At 43.0% G+C, this 16,941-nt stretch overlaps 2 protein-coding genes across 2 annotated transcripts; one reads left to right on the top strand and one right to left on the bottom strand.

The window, feature by feature from the left end:
• The first annotated feature begins 467 nt into the window (after nt 1-467).
• stmn2b (stathmin 2b) lies at nt 468-8,946 on the top strand. Its single transcript, XM_074687714.1, has 5 exons — nt 468-629; nt 6,202-6,297; nt 6,417-6,589; nt 7,199-7,390; nt 8,644-8,946. Exons 1-5 carry the CDS (start codon nt 611-613, stop codon nt 8,701-8,703), a joined length of 540 nt encoding a protein of 179 aa, XP_074543815.1. The 5' UTR covers nt 468-610; the 3' UTR covers nt 8,704-8,946.
• A 4,988-nt stretch (nt 8,947-13,934) lies between these two features.
• Nucleotides 13,935-16,613, bottom strand: hey1 (hes-related family bHLH transcription factor with YRPW motif 1). The gene is made up of 5 exons (XM_074686841.1): nt 16,404-16,613; nt 16,209-16,284; nt 16,035-16,118; nt 15,856-15,937; nt 13,935-15,629 (listed from the first exon to the last, which is right to left on the bottom strand). Exons 1-5 carry the CDS (start codon nt 16,487-16,489, stop codon nt 14,968-14,970), a joined length of 990 nt encoding a protein of 329 aa, XP_074542942.1. The 5' UTR covers nt 16,490-16,613; the 3' UTR covers nt 13,935-14,967.
• Nucleotides 16,614-16,941: the final 328 nt, after the last annotated feature.

Raw genomic sequence — 16,941 nt, 5'->3', positions numbered from 1 at the left:
TTGACTAAACATGTGATATAAACTTGAAATCCAGAGTTTGTTTCCCCTGATAATCTTACATCCTCAAGCTCCCATATTAGACAATAAGGCAACCAGCTTATCATCAATATTACTCTAACTTACCATCAATATTTCTGGTGAAAATCCTTTGAATACTTTGTGTTACAATTGATTATATTCTCACATTATGAGGTGAGGTATTCACAGGTCCACAGCCAGTTTTTGATATTTCATGTCACACATCAAATGACACTTTTGGAAGCTTGAACCATTATTTATGCTTTAAGATGTCATATGAGTTATTGAAAAGAGCCTTTAACTGATTTTTTTTTTAAAGCTGGTTATTTAATGTGTATTCAGTCAAACCCTCTATGTGAGGAGTTATACGGTCATGACTTTTATTTTGAAGGTTTTATTGGCTCATTTCCGGCTTCGCTCCAGTTAAGTGCCGCTGACTCGACGCTGCTCATAACAGACCACCAAGCGCACCGGCAGCCCCCGTCTCTGCTGACTCAGTGCCTTACCAGTAGTCCCTTCACCCCGAGATACAGCACCCAGCTACTGACGCACTCTGCTCCGGTCTCACCTGCTCCAGCACCACCGTACAGACATGGCCAAGACCGCTATCGGTGAGTTTTACACTTTGAATCATGTTTGCAGGAATTCATCCGTGGTTTCATGGCTTTTGGGGATGCTGAGGGGCTGTGGCGACACCCATGGCACAAAAGGATGCTGAGAGGTGGTGAGAGGGAGCGGCCAAACTCCCTTGCAAGTCACTTCTGTGAGATGAAGTCGAGTAGCTGAAACGTCCAAAATTTAAATTTTTTATTCGGGTTATATATAACATCCATTGTGTGTCATTGACTGATCTTTGATTCACATTGGTACCGGTAAAAAACAGCCACTTTGATATCCAGTTGGCCATATTAGTGACGCATATTTTTTATTCATGTTAGAGCAAGATCCATGTTATAATGCGAAAAAATGTGACTTTCTTCGCCAAACACGGCAGCATGTAGTCGATGTCTGCATGCCGCACCTGCCCCCTTAATGCCTGACTCAGAGCCGTGCAGCATAATGCAGCGCCAGCGACCCCACCCAACATCTCCGGTCCCTTCAAAGCGAGCCAGCCTCCCTCTCTCTTTCTCTCCTTCTCTCTCTTCTTCTCTCTCTCTCTCTCTGTAGGGTGTGAAAAATTTCACCATGACTAATCTCCTTATGAAAACTGGACCATCCTGTGTGTTGCTGTGCTGTAAAGCCTGCTCCACTAAATTTTGTGGTGTGACCGCTGAACGCATGAATGGGAGAGGGAAGGAGGGAGGGAAAGAAAATGCATCCTTTTGCAGAAATCCTATGCAGTGGAGTGAAGAATTTATGACCTTCTTTAGAAATTAAATACCAGAGCTAATCCTATTAGAAAGGTTACAGACTGTATAAGTCTTTAAATTCTCATAAAATGATTCAAAAATAGCAAGATCTGCCAGAAGCGGTTGGTATATGAGAAGACGTGAAAAGGATGTGTTATGATAGACTGCATGTCATGTATATGTGTCAACCTGTGCTTGATGTTCTGTATTTGAGAGGATTTGATGGTTTGGATTTATCAGCTGAGCCCCATGTGGGCCTTTTTGACCTGCAGACTTAATCAATACATGTCCACTGACCATATGTAACATGACAGAAAGGCTGCAGGCTTTGAGGTGTGTGTACACATGCCGTTAAGTCTAATGCGTGTGCGTCCAGTCTGGGAGATAGTGTTTGTTTTCAGCTTGACTACACAGTTGATGGATGGAGGGCCATGCAGACAGACAGCAGTAAGGTGCCTGGTGTCTGCGCTGAGGGACACACTGCTACTAAACCCTGACTGTTATATTTATTCGCCTCCTCCTCCTCCTCTCCTCTCCTCCTTGATGTGAGCTGTGGACAGACAGAATGGGACGGGCAGGGAGCAGACACTCGGGAGAGAGCAGTCAGTCAGCGCGCTGCAGGTTCACTGAGTTCATGTCGACTCTTCATATTTTAGAGTCGCACGTGGAGTTTAATTCTCAAGCTTTATGGATCATAAATATTTACTGCTGTATGTTGGTGTAATAACTCTTGCATACATTCTCTTGAAGTCTTCCAGTGTATGCTGCCCTGCTCCTTATCATGCACTCGTGTCACATCCAACAAGGTGTGGTCACTCAGCTCCTTCTCTAAAATCAATTCCTTTGTGTACGGAAACAGAAGCTGTGCAGGAAATTATCACACAACTAGCTTCAAGAATGACAAATGAATGCATATTCCTCAACTTATCATATGCATCACCGCTCCAGCAACAGTGTGCATCATGTGCATAAAGATCACCGCTCTCCTGGCCTCATTACTCATCCTGATTTATCACTCAGTCGCATCGATCAATGCAGCACACTCCCATTCCTGGTTCAGATGACCGCCGCTCTTAAAGGAAGAGGTGACATCAACCCGTGAAGCTGGTGATGCTGCGCCATCTGCTTGTGATCTGTTCATCAGTTTTGGGAAGTAACGTCAGCTCAGGCATTTTTTTTTTTTTTTTGCTTTCTCGTTTGGCTTCCTCAGGTGCTACAACCGGCAGATTCTGAACACTTCCCACTCCTCCTCCCAAAACTTTGGCAGAAACCCATTTTTCTTCCACCACATTTTGTGATGCACAAAGATAAAAGCTTAGTATGAGCAAACACTGTCTTCAAATAGATTCTTATTAATACTGTTGCCATTTAAAAAGGCAGAAATGCAACAAAAAGTCTTACTGCAGCCTGTTAAAAGGTAAGAATTTGACATTTTTTTCATTTCTTTACACAAAATTCAACCTTTATTTAAAGATTGGCTTGTGTAAAACAGACATTTGAGACACCACATGAAACTTTAAAGGGTATTTTCACATTAATCATTCACTTCGTTCACTAAAAGGTGGACCTAATGTTTAAAAATGCTCTGTATTTACAGACCTATGCATGGATCTCCTCAGACACACTCAGGGTGCGGTTCACAGTCAAGCCACCAGCTCATCTCTTCTACATTCAGTGATTGGACCTGCCCCTGATCATCAGGGTGTCATAACGTTTCCTTTAATAGCCAATTCTGCTGTTGCCGGGTGGGTGTACTGTAAAGTGCCAGTATCTGCCAAACACAGATGCCAATGCAATAGTGCTGCGCTGCTATGGCACCCAAAGGGGCAGGAAACACTGTGATACACTGGGCAGCTTGCTCATTGCCTTGTAAACAGTATCTCTCATATGTTACGATGCCCCAGCTCTCTGTTTAGAGTCTTGCAGCAAAGTGTGGGCCTTTAAGAGGAGAAGAAAGGGAGGAAAGAAGATGGAGGAGGGAGTGAAGGAAACTGAGGTGTGGTGGTGGTGTGTGCTACTGCAGAATTTGAGGTCCCTGGAGATGGAGGGAGTGTGGGAGAAAAATGAAGAAAAAAGCAGGAAATGGGTTTGAGAGGGTAGAAAGCATCAGCTACAGATGAGACGTAGGTTTGTGGATGCAGGAGGTGCAGGAAGAGAGGGATGTCTACGGGGGATGCAGGAGAGGAGGCACAGAAGTTATTGATGATCCGTGTTTTCTGGTTGATGGATTGAAAAAGGAAGGAAGTGCAGTTTGCTTGCTGTGCGTCTGTGGTCAGAGCTGACTGGTTGGACCAGCCTGCAGAGTGAAGTAGAGAGGAAGCATTAAAGTGGTGTTTTCTTTGCTTATTCTGTCTCGTCTCAGGTTGAAAGAAGTGTCTAAACCTCTGCTTGAGTCTTTGAACTGATGCCGCTGTTGGACGCTCCCTGCTGCGGAAATTCAATCAGAACCATTCGTCTTTTTTTTATGCAGGCGATCTGATCCTCTGGGAATGAGCTTCTCTAACTACAGCGGTTAGCAATGGAGAGGATTGGTGCTCTCAGGAGAAATGCAGCTGTAATTTCATATTTTTGCACGGTAGAGAATCTCATATATTTTTGATTAGGGATATAAAAGAAAATCTCCATGGCTGGGAGTTAGAGAGCGGTTTCAATTTACAAGAAGTGCTTATCTTCAAAGATAGTGAGGAACTTACTCCGGGAAAAAAAATAGATGTTGTAAAACCCAGCTTAATCTTAAAAATATAAAAGAACACAGAGGACAGTTCTCTTCTGCTTTTTTTTTATAAATAATTAAGGTTAGTTTGTTGAGATTAAAGATGTGTTTTAAAGTTCTAACAACCCAACAATTTACAGATAATAACAAAATAAGTCAAAAATACAACAAGACAATGAGAATGCTTCAACACTTTCACTTTTCAAAAAGCCCATGATCACCAGTTGCAGCCTGAGATTGATTTATATCTCTTAATGTTTGGTTTAAGCCCCCGTCAAATACAGAAAAAGGCCCAACTGAGAACCCAGCAGCTACTAAACACATCTCTCCTGATCTACTCCATAAGTGCTCGAACCAAATTAGCTGCTCCACCGTATTGTTAACCGTTCAAGTCTTCAGCTGTCAAGTGGGACTGTGAGTGGGAGAAAATGGCTGCTGGGGTCTTGACATGTACACAGCGCTTAATGAGCCTGTGACAACCCTCCAAACACTCAGCCTCCCCCTACTCATCAGGGGAGATGGTGCGGTCCACTAATTACAAATTAAAGCAGCATCCACCTGGGGCGGCTGCTTCCATTAGGCGGTTCCTGGGGGCAGTTATGGTGGCGGTGAGTCCCACTGGGAGCTGCCCTCTTTAGCTTGTTTTTAATCCTTTCTGTCTGTGAATAATAGAAAGGTGCCGCCTTCTTTTTCAACGACTACTCTGAGAAGGAACTCACCATTTTTTGCTTTTTTTACGATAACTTTTCATCTCCATTCAGCCCTTCCCTTTTTTCTCCCCCTGGTTTGATTCTCTCGCTTCACACCCCTCGCCCACTTCCTCCTCAGGGATGGGGGTTAACAAGGCCGTCAGAGAGTAGAGAGAGCTTCATCTGAGAGTTGATCACATTACCGTGGCGTCTGCCAGTCTGCAGGGCAGAAAGCGAGACACAGAGGGAGAGAAAAGACGAGTGAAGGGAAAATGAGTACGGGGGAGGATTCGGATTAATCACACTGTACTCTGAACCCCACCATAGAGAAGCTCCTCCACACTAAATCTCATTCCTGGCTTTGCTACTATAGCCTGCTGCAAACCATGAATCAACATGGCACATTTCAGCCCCACAGGCATGTGATCTGGGTGATGGATCGTGCTGTGATGTGACAGTCGCCATGCAAATCTTCACTCTGACGCTGTGCACCTTTCTAGAAGAGAGCACTCAGTCCACAAGCAGGGTATTTTGCTACCTGCAGTGAGTTGCGGATATTTTTGCCGTTCTCCCTGCTGGGATTGCTGCTGAACTCTGGGCTCGTATTACAAAGTAGCAGGTGCCAAAAAACACAAGAATATATTTAAAAAAACAAGGTTAGACAAGGTTGGTTGTTCTTTTCTGTGCAGTTTTTTCACTGTCTGCCCTTCGCAGCACTTTGTCCCCTCTCTTGTAGTTGTATTACTGGTTGCCAAATACAGCAAGTATGATTTAAAGCTGGCTTCGAGTCAGTGTTATTAACTTTTTGCACCATAAATGCTCCAAGGGATGGAGGGTAATATTACTGTGTTATGCTGATAAGCTAAACCTTGGCTACTAGCTTTTTCATATGAGCCAGAAACAACAAAAATAGTAAGCGGTCCAAAGATTATCCTGAAATCTATGATAAATCCTTCTTTGCTTAACAAATCTGTGCTGTTCTTTGGTGTTAGCCACAAAGCTGCTGAGAGGCAGTAGCAGGGCGTTGGTCTGGCGACGTTAATAAATAATAGACCAAAATGAAATGCATAGCTAATGATGTGTGGAGAATCCTGCAGGGATGGCAGCATCTTGGCTGTTGGGGAAATTAGGCCAAGCAAGGACATATCCATTCTGTTCCTCTCTGCAAAAACAAAGGCAGCAAAACGCCTCAAAATCCCAGAGAACAACACTTCCTTTGATGCCTGTGTTTTTGGGGGATCTGATGAATAATTTTTTTGCCAGAATATCAGCATGGAGGGCCTCTTGTGGAGGTAGAAGTAGGTTAAAGATGTTGCATGTTTTTGTGTGTTAGTGGGTTAATAATATGTTGTCTGTGTGCATGCATGTTTCAGCATCAGCTTGGTTTATAAAGCCGTGGTTGTAACAACAGTTTTTATTTTTGTCTTTGCAGCTTACAAAGAGAAGATGAAGGAGATTTCAGTTCTCTCACTCATCTGCTCTTGTCTGTACCCTGAGAGCCGCAAGAACATCATGGGTGACTTTGAAGGTAAACACGCAACCATTTATTTTCTGCTTTATCAGACATGCTTAAACATAAGACAAACAGAGATCACAAAGAATTGCTCTGTCTTTCTTTCTTTCTGTCTTACTGTCCGTCACATGCAGACCTGGACATCAAGCCCATTAACAAGCGGGCCTCGGGCCAGGCTTTTGAGGTGATCCTGAAGCCGTCCTCGCCCGTGTCCGATGTCGCATACAGCATCACCAGCCCCCCAAAGAGGGATCTTTCCCTGGAGGACATCCAGAAGAAACTGGAGGCAGCTGAGGACCGAAGGAGAGTAAGGATGCTTCCAATCAATGTCATTGCGCCCAGCTGCCATGTTTCACTTTGCTTAGATTAAAGACAAGAGTCAACAATATCTTGAAGTTTCGTTAAACTGAACGTCCAATGAAAGGAAAGGAATTTAGCACAATAACAGCGATATTAACTTCTTCTCTTTACATCCCTGTAATTTGAGTGTTGGTGTTGTAGTCTCAGCAAATTGGTGTTTGAAAAATCCACTCTGACACTGGCTAATTCCTGCAGCTCATTGATTTGGGTGTCTGTAAAGTCAGTATAAGGCAGCTGACAAATCCAGCAACCCACCCACCAATCAATCACAGAATCAATGTTAAGGTTTGACTGATTCTTCTTGTCCAATACTGTTAGTACTTTATAAATTTTAGAACATGGAAAACCAGTTTAAAGGCAGCAGGAAATGAAATTCTTTAACACGCTGACATGTCAGTGCTTATCATTATTGTGTTGGTCTGATTAATTCTAGCTGCTCTGACTCATGCTTAATTTTAAAGAAAAATCAATGATTGGGTTTCCGTAAATCAGTGTCTCTCCATCGACCCTTGCTTCCTGATTCATTCTCTCCCCCCTTTTGTTTTATTTCCTGCAGTCCCAGGAGGCACAGGTGCTCCGCACCCTGGCTGAGAAGCGGGAGCATGAGCGCGACGTGCTGCTGAAGGCCATGGAGGAGAACAGCAACTTCAGCCGTATGGCTGAGGAGAAGCTCCAGATGAAGATGGAGCAGAATGAGGAGAACCGGCAGGCTTACATAGCGGCCTTGATGGAGCGGCTGCAGGAAAGGGTGAGGAGCTGGGAATTTAGACATGTGGAAGTTAAAAACCTAAGTCAAAATAATTAGTTTTTCAATATCATCTTTGTAATAATCCAGACATCGTTTCATTGTCTGTGCAATACATATAAATTGACCATTTATTTTGTAACATTTTTAAAATGTAAGTTTGTAAATATAGGTAAAACTATTGATTTATGACATTTCTTCAGTGGTAGTTTAAAGACCTGAAATAACTTGGACAGTTCTTGGTGAGCTCATAATCAAGGGGTGGTTTTAAGGTGATATGATAATAATGATAAAAAAGGATAAAAGATTTAATAAATTAAAAAAAAAAAGAAAAAAGTTCTTTAAAGTCTATCCTATCATCTCGTTATCGTTACACTTCACCGAACCTATTACCAGATACCTATCATTTGTCAGATCATCAGCCTTACTCTTTTAGCAACTGCATTTAGCCTTCTTGAGATATTAGTAGGCTAACATTAGCTTTTTCAGTTGGGCTTGTTAGCCAGATAACATTACTTAAGGCAGTTAGCCAGTGTTACTAAACAATGCAGCTTTCCATTTCAGCTAGCTTGGGAGGTGCAAAAAAAGGCTTAGACTTAGTGCCATCAGGTTGCTAAAGGACATTTTTAGAAGATGTCCACTCATTGACTGCCCAAAATAAGGACAACATGACCCCCAGTGTAAAAAGTAAAAAAATTAAACTACTACAGAGCTCTGTAGAGCTTTGCTATCAAAAAGCACATAATCAATACAAGTACGTACTAGTAAACCATCAAAATTTCAGTAAGTCCACAGCAGAAAAGATTCATGACTGTATGTTTGAAGTTAGACTTATCAGAACAATAATGATAACCATGAACTGTTACACAAAACAAGTGATCACGAGCTAGCTTGCGTAAAGGAACCTGGTCTGGCTAATAATCTGTAAATGCCTACTAACACTTTACTTTTAAAAAGACTTTAGAGAGGCAGAAAGGAAATGTGATTTCTAAAAGAGTGACAATGGCTGGACCTCTGTAAAAAGAAAGCGTGGAGAAGGCTGACCGAGATACAATCTTGTGCTCTGAAGGTGGGAGGTAAAGAATAATGTGAGTGGGAGAGAAGAAAGCTAGAGGCAGAAAAGAAAAATTAAGTAAGCTGTCACAGCAAAGGTCAAATAAGAGAAATGTTAAAGGCAGCAAGAAACAAATGTCAGCAAAATGCTGGCAGCACAGTAAAAAAATAATTACATCATAAATCTGTTTGTTTCTCTGCAGGAGAGGCACGCTCAGGAAGTGCGCAAGAACAAGGAGTTGAGAGAAGAAGTGACAGCGTGAGAAGCCCCAACAGGTCCCACATCCCACCTCCAAACCCCACCCACCTATCCACCACCACCTCTGACCCTGAGGGACACCCCTCTCCCCACCTTGTCCAACATACCCACCCCCCCTTTGCCATACTTCCCCATACTACTATGAAACCACCACCGCCTGAGACGCCATCCCGAGACAGTGGGAGGTTCAAATGGGGTTGGGGCTAAGAAAAAAAAAGCAAAAATGGTTTTAAAAAGAAAAGAAAAATTAATGTCTCCCACCCACTCTTCCAAAAAGAATGTTTTGCTCTGTTTCAAACGACAAGAAAAGAAAAAAAAATCAAATTGACAAGAAGCGACAGTGGGTATTGGTTTTGTAAATACTTCTTTTTTTGTTATATACAGTACGATACAAGCAGCAAAAGTATTGATTGCAGTGTGCCATTTTTTCTATATGAGTTTCCTCTCCTTGCATATATATGGATGTAATGAGTTGTTCATTTTCATGTTTTTTATTGGTTTGTTCATTTCAGACTGATGATCATTTCAGGCGTAGGTGTTTATTGTGAGTTTGCCAGCTAGCTGATGTTTGCAGCGATTGGCTGCGCCCTCACAAGGCCTGCATCTTGGCTCAGTTCCGTAAAATCCCTTCAAGTGGGCACTCTCTCATTTGAACCTGAAGATCTGGAAACAAAAACTGAATCTGTGTTTGGTTGGAGTGATTTTCCATCCTCTTTTTATTGCCAATGTTCCAATTAGCCAGGGACCTGTGCAAGAAAACTGGCAGAAGGAAAGGGGACAGTTTGCTTCCTGTGAGGACTGCAGGCCAACGCTGCACATCCAATCCTCTGAGGTAGATGAGGAGAACACTATAGCATTTAATGAGCCCATTCTTCCTCCATCTCCCCTCTGTCTTCAACCTCTTCATCTCTCCACATGCATACTGTACAAGCACTCACTGACACGCTCTCCACATGGGCAGGCATTTAGCCAATCATAGCACAGAGCTCAGTTTGGAGCGTGCTAAATTCTGTCCATCTGGCACCGGAAAAAGCTCACAGAACATCTCTGACCGATGGCGGGGCCTCTTGTATTACTCCAAAACAAGCTTCAGATCACAATGAAACCACATATTACTGTAATAAAATCACAAATGGGATTTATGAACTATAATGCTTTGAAACTTCACTCAAATCAGACTTGCTACTGTGACTCAAATAAATCCGCCTTGCTCTGTTTCAAAGAGGCCAGAGTAGTGCTCGACATCATCATCGCCTACTGGATTCATTACATTTCACTCCACTGTAAACGCAGCTGCAAGGTCAGCACAAGAAAGATATTGAAGCCATAACAGGTGTCGCTGCAACAATGATCCATGACAAAGTATTACCATCTGTAAAGGAATATATGAGTGCATTTAAGTATCTGTAAAGGTTGTAACCAGGGATGATGGAGCCTGAGGTTGAACCCTGTTGGTGACACACATGCACAGTAGGCCCATAGTGTGTGAGTGTGTGTGTGTGTGTGTCTGTATTTCAGAAAGGGTATGTTTGTGCCATGTTGTACTGACTCGGTGAAGTGTAAATCATTACAGTGTGTAACAGCTGTCACAAGTTCATCACAGACAGTGACTTTCATACAAGCCTCTCTCTTTCTCTCTCTCTCTCTCTCTCTCTCTCTCTCTCTCTCTCTCTTCTGTCCATCTGTGTGTTTCCCCCTCTCTACATATATCTTTGTGAGCAAGCAGTGGTTAATAAAGATTTGGGGTTCAGTGAATGAATCTGGCTCTGAGTGCAAGTTCTTTCTTATTACCCCTACCAAAGAGGTTATGTTTTTGGGAGAGTTTGTTTGTTTGTCTGTAAACAACATAACTAAAAAACTAACAGATCTTGATTAAATTTCCAGGAAATGTTCAAAATGGGAAAGGAAGAAGTGGTTAAATTTTGGAGGTGATCCAGAGCACCGTCTGGATCCAGGATTCTTTTAAAGGATTCTTTATCATTGTGAGATAGGGCCCTTTTCACCATATTTGTATTTAACTCCACGATAAATTGTCAGATTGCTTTGCAAAGCAATACAAGACAAGGTCTCGATAAATTCTGATGTAAAAGTATGATCCAGATCCTGGAAATATTCTCGATACTAAGATCCAGAATATGAAATATGTACTGGGTCATCATAATTTTTAACACTGTCAGGCAACAAATTATTGTACAAACCTGCAACTAACACCAAATTGTACCAGACAGTCTGCGCTCACTGAGTGCTTCTCTAGTTTACAATGGGGCATTGATAGCTATCTATCTATCTATCTATCTATCTATCTATCTATCTATCTATCTATCTATCTATCTATCTATCTATCTATCTTGTAAGTCGTTTTTTAGGACTTTTACAGTCATTTTTTGTGCAACTAGACAAGACAGTGACACAGATAGACAAACTGGTTATGAACAAATTGGTGATAGCATTGATAGTTGTGACAACAATAACAATAAAAACTGTTACAAAGATTGGGCAAAAAAAAGAAAGAATAATATTGCCTATTTATGCCTAATGCCAGCAACACCTTCGTGCTGTTTCATGTTATGTGGGGGAACATCTCTTCCTTAAAGGGGCTGTGAGGAGTTTGAAAGTGATTTTGAAAAAGTCTCCCAGATTTATGCCTGACCGTAATCCACACTTTAAAATGAGATTATCAAAGCCAATATTGCTGGTTACAGGTTATTTTAAATTGCTACTTCATAGCTTCTAGGACGGGTTGTCTAGGACCGGATTGATTTGCGGCACGTCTAGGTCTCTATGACAACACCACACCAGCTGATGAAGTTTAGCTAACTAGCCTTTAGCTTGGGCTGTATAACACTATATATAACACAGGAGCTAAGCTGTTTGTGATAATGTCCATTCCAGCCCACAGTCAGCAGTTATTCTGCTGTGGTCTGTTCAAACTTGAGAGTCTATCAATAAAATGAAGAGTGAGGTTACGTTAGCTCTGCTTGATAGATGACTGGCAGGACACAGTTAACCAGGATTTACAAACATTACACATTACAGACTTGTCCTAGAGGACCAGACTGCCAGCTACACTAAATATAAATGGCCGCTAAACTACTTACAAACTGTGTGTTTACTTATTGTCAAGTTAGCCTATAGTTACGTCAGAGCACCAGGCTGCTGGTATCGCTAACATATAGCCAGCTGCTACGTTTGTTTAACGTCACATTTCAAATCGTACCGCTGCGTAACTAAACTGATGAATACCTTACCTCAGAGCGTTGTATCATGTAAACACTTGTCTTGAACAAAGAAAATTTGTTTCAATTCAATCTCCATTTAATTCCAAAACAAACACACACCTCACTAAAAGTAATTTACTACAGTTACAGAGACTCCAGGCCACAAGGTGGTAACGAAAACTGATCCTCCTCATACCATCTTTAGTTTGGCTCATTTGAAACTGGTTAGTAACATAACTGGATCTAACAAAATGTGTATTTCAGAGAGGCAAGTCCCTCTGAAAAAAAAAATGAGAAGAGGTTCACCACTCTGTATGAGAATGTGTGAGCACGTCTTTAATATAATATATCTCAGTGTAACACTGAAAAAAATGGGGAATTAATCAGCCATGGCTAATTGTTCATTAACAGAACCAGAGACTCTTGCAAATCTCCATTCAAGTGGGATAAGGCTTGAAAACTGATCTGTAGTGACATGACTCTGTAATGAAAGGCACTGCGTGGGCCCTAAATCACTTCCAAGAACCATTGTCTATGAACACAGTTTGTCCCTGCATTCATAAATGCAGGTTTATCATCTTCAGGCCTGAGCTTAGCCAGCTCTTCATAACTCTGGATAACCCAGCTTGTTACTAGCGCAAGGTTCAAAAGCCAGCATTGAAGGCCCCATCAGTGCTGAACAATATCTTTAGGTTTTAGAGCCACATATTCTGCCATCCACACAATGCCTTTTCCAGGAAAGACCATGCATATTTCAGCAAGACGCCAAACCACATCCTGCAGGTATTAAAAATGCATGACTGAATAGTAGAAGAGTCTGGGTGCTACAAAGACCTGCCTGCATTACAGACGTGTCACCAATTGAAAAAATTTGGCACATCATGCAACAAAATGTGTGACCTCAAACTGTTGAGTAGTTCCAACTCTTTAGGCAAGACTGAGGCGACCTTTCCCTTCAAAGACAGATTTCCTCAGTTCATGAATGTTTACAGAGGGTCAAACACAAGCTGTTGTAAGTGTGAACGTAGACTGCTGAACAAATAGTGGAAGGCAAGAAAAGGGGGAAATTCTGAGAACGTGCTGAATTTGAATATTTGTTGAATTATTGATCCAGGGCTTTTTACTCACCAGAGGACTGTTTGTGTCATGTCAGCCCTTCTTGAACCATTAAAGGTCATCCTGGTGTGTGCCTCAGCATGAAAGTACCATTCATGACCAGCTGAGGGAGACAAAAGACAAGTGATCTCAGCTGAAAATCTGACCTCGTGGTTTTGGCTGCACTGAAGCTTACATCACTAACCTGGCCCTGCATCATCCTCAGTAATGGAAGAAAAAGGGCTGAAGTAAATGACAAAAGACAACAAAAGGGAAGGAGGGAGTTTACTTTTCTGAGAAAAAGATGAAAGAGCAAAGGAAATTCTGGCGAGAAATTTCTGGATCAGCAGGAGAGGGGACGGCGTGTAGGAGCCCAGAACAGAAGGTGCAGCTGGTGCGAGCTGAAACGATGGCAAAGGGACAAAAGTGTTCGTGCACACTTCCTTTCTCACAGCTTTCCCATCCCTCTCTCCTGCTCTCTCCTTTGATCCCCCTGTCCCATCCTTTCTTCCCCCTTTTCTCTCTCTCCATTTTCTGCTCTCTGCTCCATCCCTCCTTCTTCCTTCTCCTCTCTGTCTTCATCCTCTTCCAACCATCCCTCCCTCCTTCTTCCCTCCTCCTCCTCTAGTTCCCACGCGGTGCATGGGGCCAGCCGGGCTGCTATTGTCCAGGATATCCCCTCCTTGTTAATGGTTTCCTGTGCACACACAGAGGGCTGCTGAGAGAAACAAGCAGCCTCATCTGATACCACGCACTGACGCGTACTGCGAGTACACACCCACACACACACATACATAATGGTCGTAAACATGCACAATCACAAATTTTAACCACATGCCCACTCTCAATCACACTTGAACAGACAGAAATGCAAATGCACAAACATAAAAAACACTGTTAAAGCCACAGGTGATTTATCTGAACTCTTTTATTACAGGGAAGATGTCATCGCCACCAGCAACAGTTTCAAAAGCTGAGAAATCTTTTTTTTTCTGAGTTTGCGTGTGCTTTTTACAGCCATAAATATACAAACTTAAAGTGAGAAGTACCTAAAGTCACCAAAGATTCAGGTGGGAAACAGGCGTTAATCTTTCTAAATGAAAATAGAATGAATTCTGTTTCTTAACTAACCCAACCAACAAAAGCATTTATTTTTTTTAATTAGTGAAGCTGCTACTTTAAACTTAGTGGAGGGAAAAACTTGCAGATAATCTAATTCATAGCATGCAAACACCTGTTGTAAGAGGAATGTGGAAAGCTGGTAGAAACTGGTAAAAATAAAAACTAACATATGTGAAAAGCCTCAAATGTAAGAGGAAAATTAACTGTAAAAGAAACATAACTTAAGGCAGCACGCTTAAACACAATGCACCATATGAGGCTGTGTGTAAATCACGGTTGTGTTTTCTTCAACCAAGCTGGTAGCTAACTTCTGTTCCCAGTATTAAGTCCAACAAACACCTGGTTTCAGTTATTCCACCCCATAAAATGCTGTAAAAAGGGGGTGACTCTTGACCACCTCAGGCCTCCTTTCACTCCCCCCCTCTCTGTATGCAACCAGGGCACAAACACGAGGTGTTTCAGATCAGGGAGAAAAACAAAAAAAGAGGGGGGGCAGTTTCGCCCAGGACAGGCTCGCACTGCTGGACCATCTGGAAAAGCTGTTCCTGATAGGCTGGGACAGTGGGTGAAACTTCTAAAGGGGTGGGCAGGGACACAGATCACTCACAATAAATCATTGTTGCTTTTTAGTTGCGGTCACCCTCCTCACTTTTTTAAAATCTTCTGTACAAAACATAATACATTAGCAAGAAAATAAACATTCTATAGCAAGTTGGGATGTCAACATCATAGAAAAAATAGTACTTTCTTAGCTGGGAAAAAAAGTTTTTTCCTTCAAAAGTCCAGCTCAGCTGGGAGGAAAATGAGTCTTTAAGTCAGAGTTTTTATTTTAGTCAGAATGCTCCTATTTCCATCCCCCAGGGTCTGTAGGGTTTCCCCACGCTGGACGTCGGGGCTGGGGGGCTTATGGCTGAGGCAGGAGAAATGAGAGGAAAGGCACTGAAGGGGAAGGGGAACGCCGAGAGAGAGGAGAGAAGAGGTGGGGAGAGTTTGGAGGATGAGGGGACCAGAGCAGGGTGCGGGACAGAAGAAGGAGCAGCAGTGGTGGGGGGAACCCGTATGGGGCCTTGATCTGAGTGAGGGGTAGCACTGCCACTACGCCTGCCAGGGATGTGAGTCTCTGCAGCTGACGAGGATGAAGAAGAAGAGGAAGAGGTGGACGAAGTGGACGTGGTTGACAGAGGAGTTTGTGGGCTGCTGGTGGTGCTACGGGGTAAGGGTGCCAAAGGTGCAGCTTGTTGGTGTTGCAGGAGGAGAGGGTGGGCGAGGTGGGCAGGAGGGGACCCAAATGCAGATCCCCATGCGAGGTGGCTGAGGCTGGAGTGAGCCTCCCTCTGGCTGGCGTAGTTGTTTAAGTGGGAGACCAGACGGAGACGCAAAGGGTCGGTGCTGTCCAGGCCTTCGATGATGCTCAGGTAGCGGGCTGTCTCAGCCAGGCACTCCCTGAAACCCAGACCACGGTAGTCCATCGCCAGGGCATGGGCGTCAAAATAACCTGAAGGCAGGACAAGAGGACAGAGGGTTAGTTAAGAAATGGCAAAACCTGCTAAACTCAACTTTTAGAACAATTTTGCTTTGATTACATGAATATCCTTTTTTCTTTTTTAAAAAATGAGAATATTATTGAGCAATATGTGAGAAAAAAGTTATCAAGTGTCCATTTTTTGCTTCCTACAGCCCAGTCTTAAACTCGTAAAAAGTTCAATAGATCCCAGACGTACCTTTCCCTCCAGCAGCGTGAAGCATCTTCAGATGGTCAACAGTCATCTGCAAAATTTCTGCTTTCTCCAGTTTGGCGGAGCCCTTTAGAGTTAAGAAGAAACAGAAAGACTGAGTTAGAAGCAAATTTTACTGCGTGTGTAAAGGTGATGATGAAAGTGTGCTGGTGCCTGTTGCTCACCTGTTTCTCGAAGGCGCTGGGAACCAGCCTGCGGAGCTCGCTGAGGCTGTTGTTAATCCTGTCACGACGACGTTTCTCAATTATCTGGAGGAAAACATAAAAATTGGTTATTTTAGGGAAACTGTTAAACATGCTTAAAAAAGTTTTTCCCCTTGTAAATATAAATGTACTTACTCCTCTACGTCGTTTCCTCGCCTGCACCTGAGTGGATGTAGTGGGAGACATGGACCCCAGAGGAGAGCTGATATTCCTTCAAGGAGATGGAGCAGTGAGACTTCGTTAAAATACGCTCTTCCGTGGGTTTCATCAGTAGCAACTGAAGCTATGACGAACTTAGTGGAGCGTTCATTTTAGGACTACATAACTTACCCATTCTCATCCGCGCTTTCTTTCTCAACTTCTATGGTCTCATCCAGCTCGCTGTCCGAGGAGCTGAAGTCGTGATTCCGTTTCATTTTGATGAATCCACAATAGTCCTTCAGAGAGAGAGAGAGAGAGTGTATGTGTGTGTTGTGTCTGCGTCCGACGTGCGTCTGCCCAGGTTTGCCCGGAGCGTCTCTGTTTGAAGCACCCAGCTTTCCCACGGTGTCATTTCAACTGTGGAGCCAGCCAGCACAGGCGGGGCCTCGAGTTAAAGCAGCCAATCACGAAGCGGCAGCAATTCTGAGTGACAGTGCAGTTGGCCCAAACATACATCAATGCGCGTTCACAAAGTCAAAGAGAGGCAAAAAGAAAAGACCTCTCACTCTGTGGGAGCGACTGGAGGCTGTTAAAGTGAGTCAGTCAGTTTTGGCCTGAAGGTTTTAAATACCTGAACAGTGCTTGTGAGTGGATTTTATGAAATCTTGGATCATCCTCATTTTGTTCCTTAACTTTGGGATCATTTTACTGAATTAGCATATATTCT

This window comes from Halichoeres trimaculatus, unplaced genomic scaffold (genome assembly GCF_033239565.1).
Source record: "Halichoeres trimaculatus isolate MK-OKI-2021-1 unplaced genomic scaffold, fHalTri1.1 fHalTri1_scaffold_14, whole genome shotgun sequence".
Lineage (NCBI taxonomy): Eukaryota > Metazoa > Chordata > Actinopteri > Labriformes > Labridae > Halichoeres > Halichoeres trimaculatus.
This window is presented reverse-complemented; position numbering and strand designations above follow the sequence as displayed.

What these genes read in the sequence shown, in the direction of transcription:
- hey1 (XM_074686841.1), bottom strand. Translation starts at nt 16,489, where the DNA reads ATGAAACGGAATCACGACTTCAGCTCCTCGGACAGCGAGCTGGATGAG. An exon ending in CGAGGAAACGACGTAGAGGA is followed by an intron (nt 16,119 to 16,208) that starts GTAAGTACATTT and finishes GTTTTCCTCCAG; the next exon opens with ATAATTGAGAAACGTCGTCG. An exon ending in TCACGCTGCTGGAGGGAAAG is followed by an intron (nt 15,630 to 15,855) that starts GTACGTCTGGGA and finishes TCCTGCCTTCAG; the next exon opens with GTTATTTTGACGCCCATGCC.
- stmn2b (XM_074687714.1), top strand. An exon ending in CATCATGGGTGACTTTGAAG is followed by an intron (nt 6,298 to 6,416) that starts GTAAACACGCAA and finishes CGTCACATGCAG; the next exon opens with ACCTGGACATCAAGCCCATT. An exon ending in TGGAGCGGCTGCAGGAAAGG is followed by an intron (nt 7,391 to 8,643) that starts GTGAGGAGCTGG and finishes GTTTCTCTGCAG; the next exon opens with GAGAGGCACGCTCAGGAAGT.